Below are 20,823 nucleotides of genomic sequence, written 5' to 3' on the forward strand. Positions count from 1 at the left end.
TAGAGAATGGCTTTGTAAAGTCAGGTGCCTGAAGCACAGGTTGATGACATAAAATGGCTTTTAATTGATCAAAACCCTCCTGACAATGTTCTGTCCAAATAAACTTTTCACCCTTCTTCAGGGGATTAGCTAAAGGGAGAACAATATTGGCAAAGTTCTTACAGACTTACAATAATATCCAACCATTCCCAGAAACCTTCCAAGAGCCTGTTTACCAGTTGGAATGGGAACTTCAGAAATTGCCTGAACAGGAGCTAACTCACCTTGACCTACCACATAACCAAGATAGATCACAGTGGCGTGGCCAAATTCACTCTTAGCTAAGTTAACTGTAAGGTTGGTCCAGGTGAGAGCTGAGTGCCAGGTGGGGACCAAAGGTGGACTAACCGCCTTGAAAAGGATATGACATTTTCCCCCACCAGAGGTGCTACCCCTCCCTGACACCCCAGACAATTTATACAGCAATGATGAATCTATTGCAAATGAGTTCGGGAAGAACATCAGACAATACAATTGCCTCTTCCAAATGACATCCTTTTGTGTCAAAGAAGTCCTTCCAATAAGGAATGGATGGAATCCTTCTGTGATTATTCAAGGCCAAATGCATCATTACATCGGATATTTAATGCCAGACCCCAACCAGCAAGCCCGATTCCTTCAAATTTACTTCATGGATCCTCAAGACAGCGTAGAACTGAGAATGGGGAAACTACAGAATGATGGAAGATTGTTGAACTATTGGAAAACCTACTATGACAACAAAACCCATACATTGCATCCCTTCGAGTTGCAAAAGAACAAACGCGAGGCATGCCAGAGGCGTCCATTGTCATTGATCCTGACCGGAGATCGGCATTTGAACATAGGAGAATATTTAATGCACAAACTGTCAACGAAGTCGCTGTCATTATACCGAACAGCACTGAACCTGAAGCAAGATCACGGCACATTGTGTTGAAAGAACGAGGTGATTTGCAAATAATTTCAGAGTCCCATTGCTCATATGACAGATTTCAATACGTACTTTTCTTTCCACTTGGAGACGATGGCTGGCATCATCAACTCCGAATGACGAACAACAAGAAACTGACGGCAATGTGTTATTATGCGTATCGAATAATGAACCATGAGAATGAGTTTAATAACCTTCTCAGAAGAGGACATCTATTCCAACAATACTTGGTTGATATGGCTGCTAAGATTGAAGGCAAGAGGCTGAGCTATATCCGAATGAATCAAGCAACCTTGAGATCAACAACATACAGAGGCCTGACTGATGCATTGAATGATGATGATGATTTCAGAAATATCGGAAGGCGTATCATCCTCTCCTCAATATTTGTCAGAGGACCGAGATACATGATGGAATGATGTCAGGACACCATGATGTATATACGGAAGTGTGGTAATGATTCATTTTTCATTACAATGACATGCAATCCAAACTGGCCCAAAATCCGACAGCATCTTTTTTTGCATCAGCCATCAAATGATCGGCCAGATTTAATCGCGAGAGTGTTTGACTTGAAGAGAAAGTTGTTTATGAAGTACCTCACTGGAACAGATTGTCTCTTTGGTAGGTGTATCGCTTACATTGTAAGTATGGAGTACCAAATGCGGGGTCTGCCTCATTTGCACTGTCTGCTGTGGCTCGATGAAGCATCCAAGCCAAGACCACAAGATTATGATGGATTCGTGCAAGCAGAAATACCAGACCCAAATGAAGATCCTGAGCTGCATGACCTGGTCTTGAAGCACATGATACATGGTCTGTATTACACCACTAAATCACCCTGTTGGCAAAATGGCACATGCAGTAAGAGGTACTGAACCCATTCATTAAGCATATCAGGTGTGGGGATGATTCATATCCTGCTTATGTGGAAATGGGAGGGTTCAAAGGTCATTAAGTAGGACGGCAAAGACAAACTATAACCTCTGAATGGGTGGTCCCCTATAATGCCCAACTATTGAGGCTGTTCAATTGTCATCTAAATGTAGAAATATGCTCATCTGTCAAGTCCATCAAATACGTGATCAAGTGTACCATGAAGAGGAGTGATCGGGCAATATTTGGAGTGAATAGAGAAGACGAAATCACACAGTATTTGACAGGCAGATACATTGGGCCCTCTAAAGCTGTCAGATTGATACTGGGATTTCCAATTCATGAGAGGGAACCAGCTGTTGTTCGCATTCAAGTGCACCTTCCCCAACAGCATCAAGTATTCTTTCGAGATAATGCTGCTGTGCAGTTGAATAATGATATGTCAAGAACCACTTTAATGGAATTAATGGATCTTTGCACCCGCAATCCATTTGTAAGAACCCTGTAGAATGCTGATATTCCCAGATTCTACACTTGGACTAATAAGAGATGGGAAAGAAGGAGAATGGAGAAAAGAGTGGAGGAGTACTCCGGGATTTTCGAAGCAAATGTTCTGGGTCAAGTGTACACCGTTTCTCCACAAAGTGGTGACCTCTACCATTTGAGACTTCTTCTTCATCACACAAAGGGTACAGTGTCTTTCCAATCATTGAAAACACATGATAGAGATATCCTTCCATCATTCGAAGACGTCTGCAGAGAGAGAGGATTGTTGCAAGCTGACGATCATTAGCAGCAAACTGTGGAAGAAGCAGAGAGAACAAGCATGCCCAGAGCAATGAGAGATTTGTTTGTCATCTTGCTAACAAACACTGAAATCAACAATCCACAGCAATTATGGAACCAGTTCAAGAATGCAATGTCTGAAGATCTCTTACAAATGGAGAGGAGAACTATCAATGATCCTAACATCATGATCTATGAGAGGCATCATGGACAAGCTCTTCTGTATTTCCAAGAGAAACTTGAGAACTTGGGCAAAACACTTGAAGAATATAACTTGCCAACACCAAGAAACGGTACAATTACTCAAAGTGCTGGCAATCTGGAATTATTGCGTGAACAGCAATACAACAGAGACGAACAGCAGGAATTTGTTTCACAGAAGGAGCCCCTATTGAACAGTGAGCAAAGATAAGTATATGAATATGTGTGCGACTGCTTGGAAAGGAATCTCTCTTCAGTGATTTTCATTGATGCACCAGAAGGAACAGGCAAGACATTTATCATCAACTTGATCCTCGCTAAAGTTAGGGGAGATGGAGGTGTTGCTATTGCTGTAGCATCATCCGGTAAAGCAGCAACAGTGATGCCTAGTGGTAGGACAGTGCATTCAAGATTCAAGATACCCCTCAAAGTCAATGAAAATGCCCTTTGTAACATCAATAAAAACACCAGTACTGCAAGTTTACTCCGAAATGTGAGGCTTATTGTTTGGGATAAGTGCCCCATGATTAGGAGGGAGAGCTTCGAAGCCATGGACCAGACTCTTTGTGATGTATGCGGCATGAATAAGGCCTTCGGGGGTATTTTAACCATTTGCTGTGGCGATTTCCGTCAGCTTCTAGCAGTTGTGAAATGAGGAAATGATGCTGATGCGGAGAATTCATGCCTAAAAAGTCCTACTTATGGAGAAGCTTCATCAAGTTTCAATTGAAGAGAAACATGCGATTGAGTGAGGGAGAAGGACGATATTCTGAGTTCTTATTGGATGTTGGAGAAGACAAGATTGAGAAAAACGAAAACGATGAAATCAAATTACCTGAAGATATGATTCTGCCAGCAAAAACTATGGAAGAATGCATTGATTTCATCTACCTGACATTCCACAATCCTGCAGAACTGCTCTCAAAGAATTCTGTCTTGGTTCCTCTCAATGAAATAATGCGAAAAATAAACTTCATATGCATTAGACACTTCCCTGGAATCATGAAAGAATACTGTTCCTTCAATGAGGTAAGTAAAGGAGCTAACGCCACTCATTTTCCAACAGAATTCCTTGATTCGGTCGAACTCTCTGGATTGCCAACACATAAACTGGAATTGAAGAGGGGATGTCCCATTACTTCAATGAAGAATTTGGATCCACCAAGGCTTTGCAATGGAAAATGAATGATGGTGGAAGAACTGCACGACAATCTCATTGTAGCGAAGATATACATTGGTGCGTTCAAAAATGACATTGTCATGATCCCAAGAATTACTCTCAGTTTATCAGAAGGGGAAGATGTCCCTCTTCAACGGAGCCAGTTCCCGATACAGTCATGCTTTGCTATGACTATATGTAAGGCGCAAGGCCAAACAATGGAGAATGTGTTGATTTATCTGGAGAAACCGCTATTCCAGCATGGTCAGCTGTATGTGGCTTTAAGCCGAGGAAAAAGAAATGAAAACGTTAGAGTATTCTTGAAGGGTGGCAGATTAACCAGAAATGTTGTCATCAAAAGTGTCCTTCGTTAAACGAGGAGGAGGTATATTTGTCTTGCTACGTGTCTTTCTTCTTTAATAATCTGAGTTTTTCATCTTTAATTTCCAAATCAAAGGATAGCAATAGTATTCAGGGAAATTTAATGTTCATTCTGATCACATCAGACTGCACTACCTTTCTCTCAAAGGGTGCCCCAACGGGTCACCCAGTTGTCTAGTACACTTTGAAATGTTAGGTTGTAAGATATGAAATACGATGCACAATTTAGCTGCATATACTACTGTGCTTTTCAGGTCAAGTATTTCCCTTTGGAATCCCTTGGTAGTTCAGAAATTCTGTGCCCTATAAATTATTTATCTCAGTGCCATCAAAGAAATAACAATTGTTATTTCTCTTATCCCTTCTCTTCTCCTCACCTGCTGATCAGACACTTTGGTGCACCTACTCCTTCCTTTTCTCCCATGGTCCACTCTCCTTTCCTATCAGATACCTTTCTTTTCAGCCCTTTACCTTTCCACCTATCACCTCCCAGCTTCTTACTTCACTCCCCTCTCGTCCACCCACCCACTTCACCCTCACCTGGTTTCACCTATCACTTGCCAGTTTGTGCTCCTCCCCACTCTCCACCAACCTTCTAATTCTGGCTTCTTCCCTACCCACTTCTTTTCCAGTGTTGTAGAAGGTTCTCAGCCCAAAATATCAATTGTTTATTCCTCTCCACAGATGCTGCCTGACATGCTGATTTCCTCCAGGATTTTATGGGTGTTGCTTTGCAGTATTTCTGTTAAAATTTATTAAAAGTATCCCATTATACATAAATCATCTATAGGCAGTGCTTGAAAGCTGGTGCAGCTTTATTAGAAACCCTTGGTATTAAAATGTGCACTAATTTATTAAACAAAAGCTTGTTTTGCTTAAGTAACATTTGTCAGTGTAGGACTTGTGCATGGTAAGTCTAACATGGGTGAGTAGTAGGGTACTGAGGAGTGCAGTAGAACAGAGGGCTCTGGGAATACAGATCCATAATTCCTTGAGAGTGGCATCACAGGTAGGTAGGGTCATAAAGAAAGCTTTTGGCATATTGGCCTTCATAAATCAAAGTATAGAGTACAGGAGATGGGATGTTATGTTGAAGTTGTATAAGAATTTAGTAAGGCCTAATTTGGAGTATTGTCTGCAGTTTCGGTCATCTACCTACAGGAAGGATATAAATAAGATTGAAAGAGTGCAGAGAAAATCTACAAGGGTGTTGCTGTGACTTGAGGACCTGAATTATAGGGAAACGTTGAATAGGTTAGGACTTTATTCCTTGAAGTGTCAGCTAATGAGAAGGGATTTGAAGAGGTATATAAGATTATGAGTGGTTAGATAGGGTAAATGCAAGCAGGCTTTTTCCAAGGAGGATGGGTGAGATGTCATAGGTTAAGGGTGAAAGGTGAAGTGTTTAAGAGGAGTCTGATAGGGAACTTCTTTATTCTTTATTAATCTTTTTATTGATTTAAGAGTAACATAAATACAAACAAGAGGAGAATTATATCAAACATATAAATCAATAACAATATAAACCGAGATTAAGATAGACATTATCAAAATCATACATAGTGTTAAGGTAGTATATAATATATAATTAAAAAAAAGAAAACAGCAATTCTTCTCTTATCAGTTCATGAAGAGGAAAGAAAAAACTTTGAATTTTAAATGAAGAAAAAAAACCCACTACACTATATGAAAAAAAAACAAAAAAGAAGGGTCTGGGCAGTCCATTTTGAGCAGGGGTCCTCAACCTTTTCTGCACTGCGGACCGGTTTAATATAGACAATATTCTTGCGGACCGGCCGACCCGGGGGGGGGGGGTGGGAGGGGAGGGTTGCCAACGGACAAGAGTAGCAGTCAAATACGTTGTGTTTACACAGAAAGACTACAATGACCATGAAGCCTTGCGCGGGCACCAGTGCGCATGCGCGCTGTGACCTGCTGACTTTTTTTTTCCTCTGCAAATCCTTTTTGGCGATTCTGTTCAGGTGGGGGGGTGTGAATCACGATCGGAATATCAGTGATAAGTGGCTAATACACTCAATTTCTTTTCTAAAAGGTTTATCTAACGAATTTAATATTAAACACACAGCGCATATTTTCCTCGCATGAATATAGTGATAAGTCGATTATCAGGGGAGCTTGAAGTAAGTGTTGAACGAACTTCCAGTGGAAGTGGTAGAGGCAGGTTCGATATTATCATTTAAAGAAAAATTGGATAGGTATATGGACAGGAAAGGAACGGAGGGTTATGGGCTGAGTGCAGGTCGGCGGGACACGTGAGAGTAGCGTTCGGCTCGGGCTAGAAGGGCCAAGATGGCCTGTTTCCGTGCTGTAATTGTTATATGGTTATATAAGTAAGTCAATGATATCATAACATTTTAAGTAACGTTTGGATATTAAACACACAGTACATATTTTCCCCATTTGAACATATAAAATCATTGCAACGCACCAATATCGTTGAATCAGTGGGAGCCCTGGGCTTGTTTCCCTGCAACAAGACGGTCCTATCGAGGGGTGAAGGGAGACAGCAATACTCAAAGGGGTTTCCTTATGTCCAGTCTGTTCTGCAATTTAGTTTTCGTTGCATTCATTGCAGAGATATGCTAGAAATGGAAGCAACGTTTTCAGTGCTTTCGTGGCTATCTCAGGATATTTCGCCTTCACTTTGATCCAGAATACTGGCAGAGATGTTATGTCAAACATACTTTTCATCCCGCCGTCATTTGCAAGTTCGAGGAGTTTATCTTCTTCCCACGCTGACATGGATGACGCGTGGGTAATGACCTCGCGTGCGTAATGGCTCAACAGTGGGCGTGACAGGGAATAAGGAAAGGTGCAGCTGACTCATATCGCCAAATCATATCGCTTCCTCACGGCCCGGTAGCACATGCTTGGTGGTTGGGGACCGCTGATTTTGAGGATACGACCAAAAAAAAAAGGAAAGGCTTTCTGATCAAATCTAGAACTTCGAAAAAAAATTGGAAGAGTAATAAATCAAATTAAATGAAAATATTGGATAAAAGGTCGCCAGATTTGCTCAAATTTAAAGGATGTATCTAATGTCCGACTTCTTATTTTCTCTAAACTTAAACAGGACATAATAGAGGAGAGCCAATAAAAGATCGTAGGTGGATTAGAATCCTTCCACTTCAATAAAATGGCTCTCCTAGCCAATAAAGTCGAAAAGACTATCATACGTTGAGTGGAAACAGGAATGTTTCCTGCTTCTGATGGGATAATCCCAAAAATTGCCGTAAGCAAATTCGGTTGTAGATCCAGATCCAAGACTTCTGATAGCATTTTAAAAACACCTCTCCAGAAGTTATCTAGCTTTATACAAAACCAATACATATGAGTTAAAGTAGCCACCTCAGTATTACATCTGTCACAAATAGGATTGATATTGGAGAAATACGCGCTAGTTTATCCTTTGACATATGGGCCCCATGCGCTACCTTGGACTGTATCAATGAATGACGGTCACAAATAGATGAGTTGTTAACCAAATGAAAAATTTTACTCCATTGATTATCTGAAAATGACTCTTGAAATTCCAATTCCCAAGCACGTTAAATTTTATCATTAGATATCATTTGTGAGTTCAATAACTGTTTATAGATTATAGTTATCAACCCTTTTGAAATGGTTTAAACTGAAAGAGAGCATCTGTCATATTAGGTGGATAAGCAGAAGGGTAATTTGGCAACAAACCATGTAAAAAATTCCCAATTTGAAAATACCTTAAAAAGAGTACATTAGATAAATCATATTTATCCACTAACTGAGAAAAAGACATTAAACAGTCCCCTAAAAACAAATCTGAAAAAGTTGTTATTCCCTTGGTTTTCCAAATTAAAAAGGCCTTATCCAAAATTGATGGTTTAAAAAAATAATTGAGATGGATATTACTAGAAAGAATAAAATTATTTAACTCAAAAAATCTACGAAACTGAAACCAAATTTTTAATGTATATTTAATAATGGGATTAAAATCTTGTCTACTAATCTTAGAGAACAAAAAGGGAAGAGGAGCTCCCAGTAAAGAGGCCAAAGAGAATGCCTTCACAGAGTTTTCCTCCAAATCCAACCATGAAGAACATTCATGTATATCTGAATAGTGAATCCAAAAAGTAATATATCGTTCCAAATATAAGATAAGATTATAGAATCTATTCTGTCAAAGAACTTTTTAGGAACAAAGGAAGGAACTGCCTGAAATATATATAAGAATTTCGGTAAAACTATCATTTTAATAGCATTAATTCGACCTATTAATGATATGTCATAGGCGACCATTTAGAAAGCATTTGTTTGGTGTAGTCAATCAATGAAAAAAAATTATATTTATAGAGATCCATCCTTAAAATTTTTAGTAATTTCAATACCAAGTAAAGCAATTTTTAGCAATAGTAAAAGGTACTTGATGATTTGGATCCGAGTAATTATCAATAGGAAATAACTCACTTTTATGTAAATTTAATTTATACCCAGAAAAACTACTGAATTCAGAAAATATAGATAACATAGAAAGAATAGATTTCCTAGGATCTGAAATATAAACTTACAGGTCATCTGCATATAACGAAACTTCGTGTACTTTATCCCCTCTCTTAATACCCTGAAGAGTGTTAGAATATCTAAGAGTAATAGCAAGGGATTCTAAGGCCAAGTTAAATAATAAAGGGCTAAGAGGGCATCCCTGTCGGGTACCCCTATATAATCTAAAATAGCGAGATTTTTGATTATTAGTATAACCGCAGCCATAGGAGCATGATAGACCAATTTAATCCAGGAAATAAATCCCGGGCCAAGATTAAATCTTTCCAAAACCTCAAATAAGTAAGACCACTCCACCCTACCAAAGGCTTTCTCTGTATCAAGAAAAACAACACATTCAGATTCTTTAGATGGAGAAGAATGAATAATATTTAATAATTTTCAAATGTTAAAATGTGAATATCAATTTTTAATAAACCCAGTTTGGTCATTGGAAATAACAATAGGTAAGATATTCTCAAGTCTATTAGCCAAGATCTTAGAAAGAATTTTAAAATCCACATTCAATAGAGAAATTGGTCTATAAGAAGCGCATTCAGATAAATCTTTATCTTTTTAGGAATTAAAGAGATTGAAGCTTCATAAAAAGTTTTCGGGAGAGTCCCAGAGGATATAGAATCAGTGAAAATTAGACATAAATGAGGTATATCAGTAAAAGTCCTATAAAATTCCACTGTATATCCATCCAGTCCTGGAGCCTTAGCTGACTGGAAAGAGGATATAGCCCTTGCTATTTCCTCTTGTTTAATAGGTGCATCTAATGTATTCATATCTTGAATCGAAATTTTAGGTATGTTCAATTTTTTCAAAAACTATTCATAAAAGTAATATTGTCTGAAGATTCAGTTTTATAAAGATTAGAGTAGAAATCCATAAATATCTTACTAATTTCATAAGGATCTATCAGGTTCTATCAGGTCTTCGTATTTTCAGGTTCTGTCTTCAAGCCATATTTGCTTTTAACTGACCAGCTAATAATTTGCCTGACTTGTCTCCATGTATATAAAATTCGCTTTTGGATTTAAGAAGTTGCTGTTCAATGGGAAAGTCAAAAGCAAATCGTGCTGTGCTTAGAGTTCCACCCTTTCTTCAAAGAGATCTTCACTAGGCATTACTGAACAAACTTTATCTATTTCTTTAATCCTATTTGTAATCAGTAAAAGTTCTGCCTTAGTTTTCCTTCTTAAACCTACTGAATATGAAATTATCTGTCCCCTAAGATTTCATGCATCCCAAATAACCAAATTTGACATTCCCTCAGTTGTATTTAATTCAAAAAATAGAAAAATTTGCTCTTTAATAAAATTTACAAAAGTTGTATCTTGTAACAATGAAACATTAAATCTCCACTAAGGTATCTGAATATTATCAGAAAACTTCAAAGTTGGTTTCATAAGTGCATGATCCGACAACATAATCACATCATACGCACGCTCAGTAACAGAGGGCACCAATCACGTGTCCAGCAAAAGATAATCAATTCTCGAATATTTATGGTATACATGTAAAAAAAAAGAAAAATCTTTTTCTTTAGGATATTTAAATCTCCAAATATCCACCAAGCCATATTCTAATAAAAAAGAATTAATACAAGTTGCAGCTTAATTAGGCACGGACGGATTGGTGGACGATCTGTCAATTGACGGATTGAGACAGCAGTTAAAGTCACCACCCATAATCAACTTATATTCATTTAAATTCGGCAATACAGAAAATAGCTCGTTAAAAAATTCAGGGCTATCACACACCAAAGCCACATTTTGACCACATAACAGACCAGTGATAATTAAATATCTTCCAACTAAATCAGTAACGGTATTAAAATGAACAAAGGGGATTTTAGAATTAATAAAAATAGATACCCCTGTTATTTTATTTACTGATAAAGAATGAAATAAGAGTCCCTTCCAAAATTTAAAAAAGCGATTTTCATCCTGCCTATGGATATGAGTCTCTTGTGCAAAAATAATATCTGCATGAAGTATTTTTAATTTCTTAAAAATCTTTCTGCGCTTAATAGGTTGGCTCATACCGTTCAGATTCCAAGATATTATATTAATTTTATAATATAATATTTAAAGGTGGATGGGCTGGCAGAATAATAGTTCAGCACAGACTAGATGGGTTTAAGGGCCTGTTTCTGCTGTTGTGCTCCATGAGTCAAAGCTTTTTTAGAGAGCTCCATTGTTTCCTTGACCAGAAAAATAAAATCATCAGCAAATTATCGGTGAAAAATTGTGTGTTATGTTTTCCAGACACAAATTAGAGGGTGAAATTCACCAGAAAGTCTTGGGCAGGTACTTTGATTTTAATACGACAGTTCTAGTGCAGAATTGCTTGGAAAGCAGCTCTGAAAATGACAGTGATTATCCTCTCTTAGACTAACCTGTGTGAAATAATCAGATAGGTCAGGAAGTCTTTTAAGCATTTGCATATATTGGTCAATTGTACATGCAACTCTCATTTGAAATAAATTGTGTTCTCCATATTAATATCTGACTGCTAGCTAAGGCTCAGCACAACCTATGGACTCTCTTCCAAAGACTCTACAACTCGTGTTATCTATCTACCTACCTACACCTCTCCGTCTTCTTTTTGCACATTGGTTGTTTGTCAGTCTTTGTGTGTAGTTTCCAATTAATTCTATTGCATTCCTCTGTTGTACTGTGAATGCCTGCAAGAAGATAACTTTCAGGGTAGTATATAGTGACATGTAGTACTTTGAAGGCTTGAAGCAGAGTGCAATAGCAAATGAAAAATCATAAACAACGATGTAAGCAAGAGCAGAACTGTTTTCAAATTCAGAAAGGTGGAGGCATGCTTTTGTTTGACTTCGAAGATTAACGTTAGGGTGCTAGGGTCAACTTGATTCCCCATACATATTTACATGTATTAGGAATTTGCTGTGGTGTGTTGGTCAGGGTGTGACATGAAACAAAAATCAACATTCAACAATTATAAAGAATAAAGAATTATATAAAAATAACCCCCTTCTCTCAATTCCTCTGTCTCTGCCACATCTGCTCCCAGGATGAAGCTTTTCATTCCAGAATGAAGGAGATGTCCTCTTTTTTCAAAGAAAGGGGCTGCCTTTCCTCCACTACCAAGCACATCTTTCCCTCCTCCCAATTTCTGCTTTCTGCAGGGATCGCTCCCCATGTGACTCCCTTGACCATTCGTCCCTCCCCACTGATCTCCCTCCTGGCACTTATCCTTGCAAGCAGAACAAGTGCTTCATCTGTCCTACACCTCTTCCCTCACTACCATTCAGGGCCTCAAATATTCCTACCAGATAAGGTGACACTTCACCTGCAGTCTATTGGGGTCATATACTGTGTTCGGTGCTCCCGGTGTGGCCTCTTGTATATTGGTGAGACCCGATGGAGATTGGGAGACCGCTTTGCCGAGCATCTACGCTCCATCTGCCAGAACAAGCGGGATTGCCCAGTGGCCACCCATTTTAATTCCATTCCCCATTCTCATTCCAATATGACCATCCATGGCCTCCTCCACTGTCGGCATAAGGCCACACTTAAGTTGAAGGAACAACACCTTATATTCTGTTTGTGTGGCCTCCAACCTGATAGCAGGAACATCGATTTCTCAAACTTTCAGTAATGTGCCCACCACCCCCTTCACCATTCCCATCCCCTTGTCCCTCTCTCATGTTATCTCTCTGCCTGCCCATTGCCTCCCTCTGGTGCTCCTCCTCCCACCCCTTCTTCTTTCTTCCATGGCCTTCTGTCTCTTTCACCAATCACCTTCCTGGCTCTTTGCTTCATCCCTCTCCCTCCAAGTTTCACCTGTCACCTGGCATTTCTCTCTCCACTCTGCTGACCTTTCAGATCTAACCCTCAGCTTTTTTTTTTCCAGTCCTGCCGAACGGTTTCGGTCTGAAACGTCGACTGTACTTTTTTCCATAGGTGCTGCCCGGCCTGCTGAGTTCCTCCAGCATTTTATTTTTTTTTTTGTAATTTATTTTTTATTGAATTTCATCATCAAACAAACATTTCCATAAGATGTATTCAGATACTGTATATAATCAAATCTCCACGTAATATGAGGGAGGTCAGAGGAGAATGGCCAGACTGGTTCAAGCTGACGGGAAGGCAACAGTAATGTTAGTGTAAAGGAGAATAAGATAGTTGTTACTCTGGATCCGACGCAGCAGAAAAAAACTCAATAAGCATTACCAACACAAAAAACTCAAAAAGTATATGAATATAGAAGCCATCTAATGTAAAAGTAACTGTTCAAGAATGTTCAAAGTATATTTATCATCAAAATACATAGCAAGTTCAAGTTCAGTTTATTGTGATTTTAATTGTATAAATTTATACTGCCAAATGAAACAACATTCCTCCAGACCAAACGTACAACAGTGTATCACTCACTCACACATAACACTTCAAGTAATATTACCACAAATAAATTAACATGTAAGGTGCATTTAGAACACACAAAATAAAAAGTAAACAGTATAATGCTACTGGCACTTCATACATGATGAGATGTGGGTGGTGGCAGGGAGTTCAGTAGCCTTACTGCCTGTGAGAGAAGTCTCCCATCTTAACATTTCTTGTCCTAATGCTACAGTAAGAAATTTGTAAGAAATTGTTGGATGCATGGGAGGGATCATTGACAATGCTAAGAGACCTGTGTATGCAGCGCTCCCGATGAGTATCTCTGATAGGTGGAAGAGAGATCTGATGACCCTCACTGCAGTTCCCGTAGTCCTTTGCAGGGACTTGCAGTCAAATGCCTTGCAATTCCTGTACCAGATAGTGTTGCAGGTGGTTCAGGGCACTCTCAGTGGTACTCCTGTTAAATTTCATTAGAATAGTACAAGGGCGAGGAAGCTTCATTTGCCTCAATCTCCTCAGGAAATGGACATGCTACTGTGCTCTCTTGATCAAAGAGGTGGTGTTGAAGATGTCTTTAGAATGTGACAGAAAACCGGAGCACCCAGAGGAAATCTGTGTGGTCATGGGAAGAACGTACAAACTCCTTACAGAGGTGGGATTGAACGCAGGCCGGTGCTGCAATGAATTACGTTAACTGCTTTGCTACCATGCCGCTTCTCTTCATGGGCAGACTCTATTATAGCCTCAAACCCTGTCTATGTCTAAATCAAGTCCTTACTTTGTTCAGTAATTGTTTTGGAATCCATTTCAAATGCCCTTAGGAATTCCAAATAAAATGATTCTCCATTGCATATCTTGATAGTTAAAATAATCAAAAGATCCTATTGTATTTGTCAATCATTACTTCCTTCATAAAACCCTTGAAGCTGCCTAATCATATTGTTTGGAAGTATCTTGATACCACTTCCTCAATAACAGATTCCAGGATTTACTTAAAAACAGATGTTGGTCTAACAAGTCTACCATTTCCCGTCTCTTTCCCTCTACTCTCTATTGACCTGCCCTTTGCTCTCCTCTATTTCTTCCACTCTCCCCACTCTATCACTTCCTGTATTTCTCCCTCTTTCCCCACTCTCATTCTTTTCTAGAATTCTGATGGTACATTTGTGGCTTTCAAATCTATTGGGACCTTCCCAGCTCTTTATTTCACCCTTCAAACCCCTCCTGGATTCACCTATCACCTTGTGTTTCTTCCTCCCCTCCTCCCACCTTCTTACTCTGACTCATCTATTTTTCCTCCAGTCCTGATGAAGGGTCTTGACCTGAAATCTCAACTGTACTCTTTTCCATAGATGCTGCCTGCCCTGCTGAGTTCCTCCAGCATTTTGTGCATGTTGCTTGGATTTCCAGCAACTGCAAATTTTCTCTTGTTGCTTGCTGCATTCTTATTGTTGTTTGTACTGTGCCTTTCTATCATTGTCTTGGTTATCATTACCCAGATATTTATAAGCAATATCTTGACCCTTATAACATAGAACAGTAGAGCACAGAAACAGGCCCTCTGGCTAAACATGTATACTGTATCAGGCTGCAGTTGGTTGCTATCCCTCCATTCCCTGTATGTCATGTGTCTGCCTAAATTTCTCTTAAACTCTGTTACCATATGTTTCCATCACCTCTTCCAGCATTGTTTCAAGCATCTTTTGTTTTCTGTGTTAAAAAAAAGTACCCCTCACATCTCTTTTGAACTTTCCCCTCTCATCCTAAAGCTGTGAGATCATTTTAACTTTAAAAATCCCTGGAGATTCCACCTGAACCTTCCCTGCCATTACTTGGGATTAATTTAATTGCTACAGCCCTAGTTTTTTCAGAATTGCTGGCATGCTGGTCCCAGCATGATTCAGCCAAAACTCATCCATACATTCCCCATGCTGGTTCCGCATAAACTGAAGTCCTTTTCCTCACATCACTCTTTAAACTGCACATTCAATTCTGTAATCTGTTCAAAGCTCTGCCAATCTCAGTATGATTCAGGTGACAACCCAGACAATATTCCTTTTGTGCTTTTACCCTCATTCTTTTGGGGTACAGTTGCATGGTAGAGAATAGGGCCACTGGCAGACAAATTTACCTCTGCAGAGGAGTGGTGGAAATCCTCAGCAAAGAAAGTGTTATATTTTTTAACCCCAAAACATAAAAACTAATTGACGGGAAAATAAAGGAGCCGAAAAATGAGTCTTAGTTCATTTTTTAAAAACTTTTAAGTGAGGTGCATAAATGGCACAATAACATATGCCATTTATGTACTTTTACAGATAACCCAGAATTTAACATAGAACATAGAATAGTACAGCACAGTACAGGCCCGTTGGCCCACAATGCTGTGCCACCCTCAAACCCTGCCTCCCATATAACCCCCCACCTTAAATTCCTCCATATAAAGCAAAGAATGATTAATCAAATATTACTGAAATATTAAATACACAACACTCCTGCCTGCTTAGCTCTAAACTCCAACTCGATAGAGAATGCATCTCAAATATATACACAATATGCTATATAACACAACAGATATATTATACAATAATTATATATGTATTCAGACATCCACAGCAAAGTAAATTTTAAGTCATATCATTCTGGCATAAAGATTTAATTGCTGTGGAGGATTTCTTACTTTTGCCTTTCCTGACAACGGAGGTCACTCTGCTTGACAGGTGAGGCTTGTGACTGTGAAAACAATCTCAGGATCTGGAGCCTCCTCTGTGGTGGTTGTAGGACTTGACTCTGAGATTGGAAGAAGAGGTTCTGACAGCTTTGGACACTTTCTTCTCCTTGTCTCAGCTTTTTTTCTATGGATCTTCTTCAATCTTTGCTTCTCTTCTAGTCCCAGCTTCTGCCTCTCTATCCCACTCTTGATTCCTATCATGGTTTCGCTGTCTCTTTCTTCTCTCCTTTTCAACTTGTCTTTCTTTTTCTTGCCTTCCTTTTTCATCTAGTTTCTTCTGATTATCTCTGAATTTGCTAATGTCATGAGAAATTAGGTTTAGTTTATCCTCTTCCATCCCTTTAGCATGTCATCCTCCTCTTTCGTTTGATATCCTTCTTTCTAGTTTGTGCATCTTGATCTTGGGAAGGTGCATTTAGTTTACCTAAGTTATTAGTCCTTTTATTACTCCCTTTACAATATGATCTCTCCTCTTGATTTTCTCATCCACAACATCATTGGACAATTCCTGCTTTCAAAACTCCTTTCTTTTTGGCCTTTCATTCATCCAGCTGGGTGTTGGTTTTTGCATCTACTTTTAAAAGCAGCTTTTTGTCTCCCTCTTGAAGTTCATGCAATAACCTTAATCCACGCAGAGTAGTTTCTGGTTCTTTATACTCACAAAAGACAAACGCTTGAAACTTTCTTTAAACTTTATGAACTCTCTTCCACCTTAAACACCACTACATGTCGCAAGTAACGGACTGATTAACATATCAGAAGTTTTCTCAGATATGTTGCCGAGAAAAACTGTTGTAGTCGGACCACAGCTTTCGTCACTTTCACGCTTCCTCTGAGTAGCATGGTCCTTCCTTGGTCCAGTATACTTTCCAACCAGAGGCACACAGGTTGGTTCCAAAACCTGTAAGCTTTTTTAAAAACTTGAATGTCTCAGGTTTGTTTTAAAAATTACCTCATCGCCTCTGTTATGTTTTGTAACTCGAAAACATTAAACTAATTGAAAGGAAGAGATGGGAGACCGATACGCAAACCTTAGTCGTTTTTTCAGCTTTGAGAGGCGCGCACGTATCACGTGGTGGCGTTTACGTTCTTTTACAGATAACCCGCAATACATTATGTAAACGACAAAGAATGCTTAACCAAACAATAAAATATTACTCAATAATTATGGAAATATTAAACGCAGGACAACAAGCAGGAGGTGGGTGAAGAGACATTGATGGGACTCCATTCGGCGCGTGCGCAGTGTGGCTCCAGTGTCTGAGACTGACGGCGAGGAGGCACACGTGACCCGCTTTCTTCGGGCGCGTTCGCTCGCGGGGAACGGAGTGGAAGCGAGCGCGCGCGCGTGTACGCGCGGCCGGGGCGGGGAGCGGAGTGGAAGCGAGCGCGAGCGCGCGTGCGTAACACCAGACTGCGGGTCTGGAAGGAGACGTCGGTCGCGCGTCCGCGGGGCAGCGCGGCGGAAAAGTCGTCTTGTTGCTGTGGCGTCGGTGCGGGCGCTTGTGATTAATCTGCTCCCGTTTCGTTTCTTCTTCATTATCACCCTCCCTTTTCTACCCCGTCCCCTCCCACACCATCACCACCACCTGGACCCTCTGCTTTCCTCACCGCTTCGCCCGCCCTTCTTTTCCTTTTCTCCCTTCCCTCTCCTCTCTACTGTTAAGGATGCCCGATCAAATATCGGTGTCGGAGTTTATCGCCGAGACGACCGAGGACTACAACTCGCCTACCACGTCCAGCTTCACCACCAAGCTGCTCAACTGCAGGAACACGGCGTCTCTGCTCGAGGAGGTAAGGGGTGGTGCAGTCGAGCCGATCAAGGGGGAGGGGGCAGGGGAGAAAGGTTGGCACAGGAAGCAAGGAGGAAGAAGCAAAACAAGTGGCCTGGGAAAAAGACAGCCTTCTGTCTAGCTGTGCTGCATCCCTCTGGCTCTGCCTTCCGGCACGTTGTGTGTGTGTGTGTGTGTTCCTCCCTTACTGTTTCCAGTGAATTCTGCGCATTTGCTGGTTGCATAATTCAGGTGCTTGGGGGCGAGCTCTTGCAGTCAGTGATGGGGCTGGTTGCACCTCTGGTTGCTGCTATTGCTCATCCTGCATCTGACTTAATTTGAACCGTATTTAGTTTTGTTGTTATTGGACTCATTATTGCACTCAGTTCTAGGTGAACGTGCGTGCACGGAACTTGGCACCCATGCCATTTCTCCCCTTATTTTAATATTCCTTTTGTGTGCATGTGTCAGCAAAAGATTTACAGTATATTCACCACCACCCCCGCCACTTTTGGCAGCGCTTATGCAAATTAGAATTGTACCACCGTGTTTGTGTTGATTAATGAACACTAGTGGATTTTATTATTAACACACGAGATTCTGCAGATGCTGAGAATCTAGAGCAATAAATACACACAAAATACTGGAGGATAAGGGTCTCGGCCCGAAACGTTCACCGTTGATTCATTTCCATAGATGCTGCCTGACCTGAATTCCTCCAGCATTTTGTGTGTGTTGCGGTGTATTTTATTATTCCAGTGGTCATAGTATCGTCGATCTTTCCAGACTGCTTAATTCTTGCATATTAAATTTAAAACGTCAAATAGATTTTCTGTCACTGTTATGCAGGAACTAGTATCAAAATTGTATTTCCCATCTTTTTAGTTGCTCATTTCTTAATTCACATGTAATACTTTATGCATTGTTCATTGTTGCCAGAATTGTATCTTGACTGATGAAGATTATGAAGTCTTAATTATTGTGATTTTTCTTATTGCCTTTTTTGGATAACGTCATGGAATATTAGTGTGGAATTCAGGTGGCAACGACGTAATAATATAATGCCCTTCCTAACTCAGTTCATTTCTTCGTTTGCTTTGAACGTTGTGGAATTTGAAATTTATTTTTCAATAGTCCTTTTTTAAGATTGTATTTTCTAGAAACAAAATCAGAATGTCTATTGTGAGCAGCACACATCAAAGTTGCTGGTGAACACAGCAGGCCAGGCAGCATCTATAGGAAGAGGCGCAGTCGACGTTTCAGGCCGAGACCCTTCGTCAGGCCTCCTTCATTGAGAAATATGAGATCTAGATTCAGAGGCTTTGTGGCCTGCCCTATTTTTGAACTGCATGTTGAATGGACATAGTTTACTTCTGCGATTTTTTTTCTTCATTTGGGAAAAGGCAACCCCATTCAAAGGTACATTTAATGTCAGAGAAATGTGTACAATATACATTTGTACATTCTGAAATTCTATTTTTTCGCAACCATCCACGAAAACAGAGGAGTGCCCCAAAGAATGAATGACAGTTAAATGTTAGAACCCCAAAGCCCCCCAGCTCCCCCCTCCCATGTGTAAGCAGCAGCAAAGCAATGATCCCCCTCCCCCAGCAGCAAAAAAAGCATCTGCACCCCCCCACCAAGCACTCAAGTATGCAGCAAAGCATCAATAAAGACACAGACTTGCAGTACCACAAAGACTACTTGTTAACCCGGTAATTCGACATACCACAGGCTCTCTCTCTCTCCCTTATTAGGGAAAAGAGGTTTTCACAGTGAAAGGGGATGTAAAGCACCTAATTTAGCTAGGACAGAGATTGTTGGCAGGGAATGCAATGACAAGATGAAAAATGTGCAGTTCCATTACATTTGGATTGTGTGCTGACAGTGTTGTTAATATTGAACTTAAATATTTTCATAGTGTTTTTAACTGATCAATTTGTAGGTATGTTGTTATATCATGCTTTTAGAAATTGCAATGCTTACATTTCGTGTTTTATTTTTGATCTATTGAAATGCATTGATGTACTTGGGCTGGACTATGATTTCATGCAGTTAGTGCAGTAAGGGGTAATAGAGAAGGTCAATGAAGAGGATGCTTGATGTAGTCAGTTTGGTTTAATTTTACTTTTCTGCCCAACTAACTGGCCAGGACGACTAGATTAAAGGCAACAAATGAAATTCACTCCAGAGCTGAAATGCTTTTAGGGAGGTACAGCAACACAATAAGGGTACTGAGAAGTGTGGAGAAACGTTGCCACTGCACTGTATGTTTGCAGATGTGCCGAAAGGTTGTAGCACAAGTCAATTGTGGTTAAGAAAACATTGCCATGGTTTTCTGCAGAAGGTAGCAGGGTGATATAACTGTGTGCAGCACCAGTTAGGTTGCAGCTTCAAGTATTGCGTAGAATCACTTTATCAGTAAAGACATGTTTATACTGGAGAGAAGGCAATGGGTATTTGAGACTGTTACCAAGACTGGAAAATTTTAACTGAGGCAAGATTGGATAGGCTTGATGTTATACTCTTTGAAACTGAGGAAGCTAATGGAATAAATAATAGAACTCTATAAAATTGAGAGGTTTAAAAAAAAGACCATTTTTGTTTTGGAGAGAGGCCATGGGTTCAAATAGTTTTTGTAAAGGATTAGATGGGAAACGAGTGTAAAACTTCTTCACATCGAGGGTTGTAGGGGTCCTGAATTCATTATTCAAAATGTTGGTAGATGCACAAATTATTTTCCAATTTAGAAATAATTGAGATCTGTTCCAGGTGGGGTACCTGGCCATCTATTAAAGACCTGTGCTGATCATCTGGCTGGTGTGTTCACTGAGATCTGTAATCTCTTGCTTCGGCAGTGTGCAGTATCCACCTGTTTAAAGCAGGCTTCTATTATACTGGTGCCCAAGAAGAGCATGGTGATCTGCCTCAGTAATAAGTGTTTTGAGAGGTTAATGATGAAACATATCAATTCCTGCCTGTCGGAGCAACATGTCCACAGCAGATGCCATCATTGCCTCTTCACTCAACCCTGGAACCTCCAGACA

The 20,823-nt window shown here is 39.9% G+C and overlaps 1 protein-coding gene across 5 annotated transcripts in view; it reads left to right on the forward strand.

Moving 5' to 3' along the window:
- LOC134351808 (arf-GAP with SH3 domain, ANK repeat and PH domain-containing protein 1-like) overlaps positions 1-20,823 on the forward strand; it is a 729,826-nt gene that overhangs the window by 223,678 nt on the left and 485,325 nt on the right. For all 5 annotated transcript variants that reach the window (XM_063058512.1, XM_063058513.1, XM_063058511.1 and 2 more), the window contains exon 3: positions 17,672-17,798. In XM_063058512.1, the coding sequence (XP_062914582.1) occupies positions 17,672-17,798 (127 nt within the window). The remainder of the gene's footprint in view (positions 1-17,671; positions 17,799-20,823) is intronic.

This window comes from Mobula hypostoma, chromosome 9, assembly GCF_963921235.1.
Source record: "Mobula hypostoma chromosome 9, sMobHyp1.1, whole genome shotgun sequence".
NCBI classification, from domain to species: Eukaryota; Metazoa; Chordata; class Chondrichthyes; order Myliobatiformes; family Myliobatidae; genus Mobula; species Mobula hypostoma.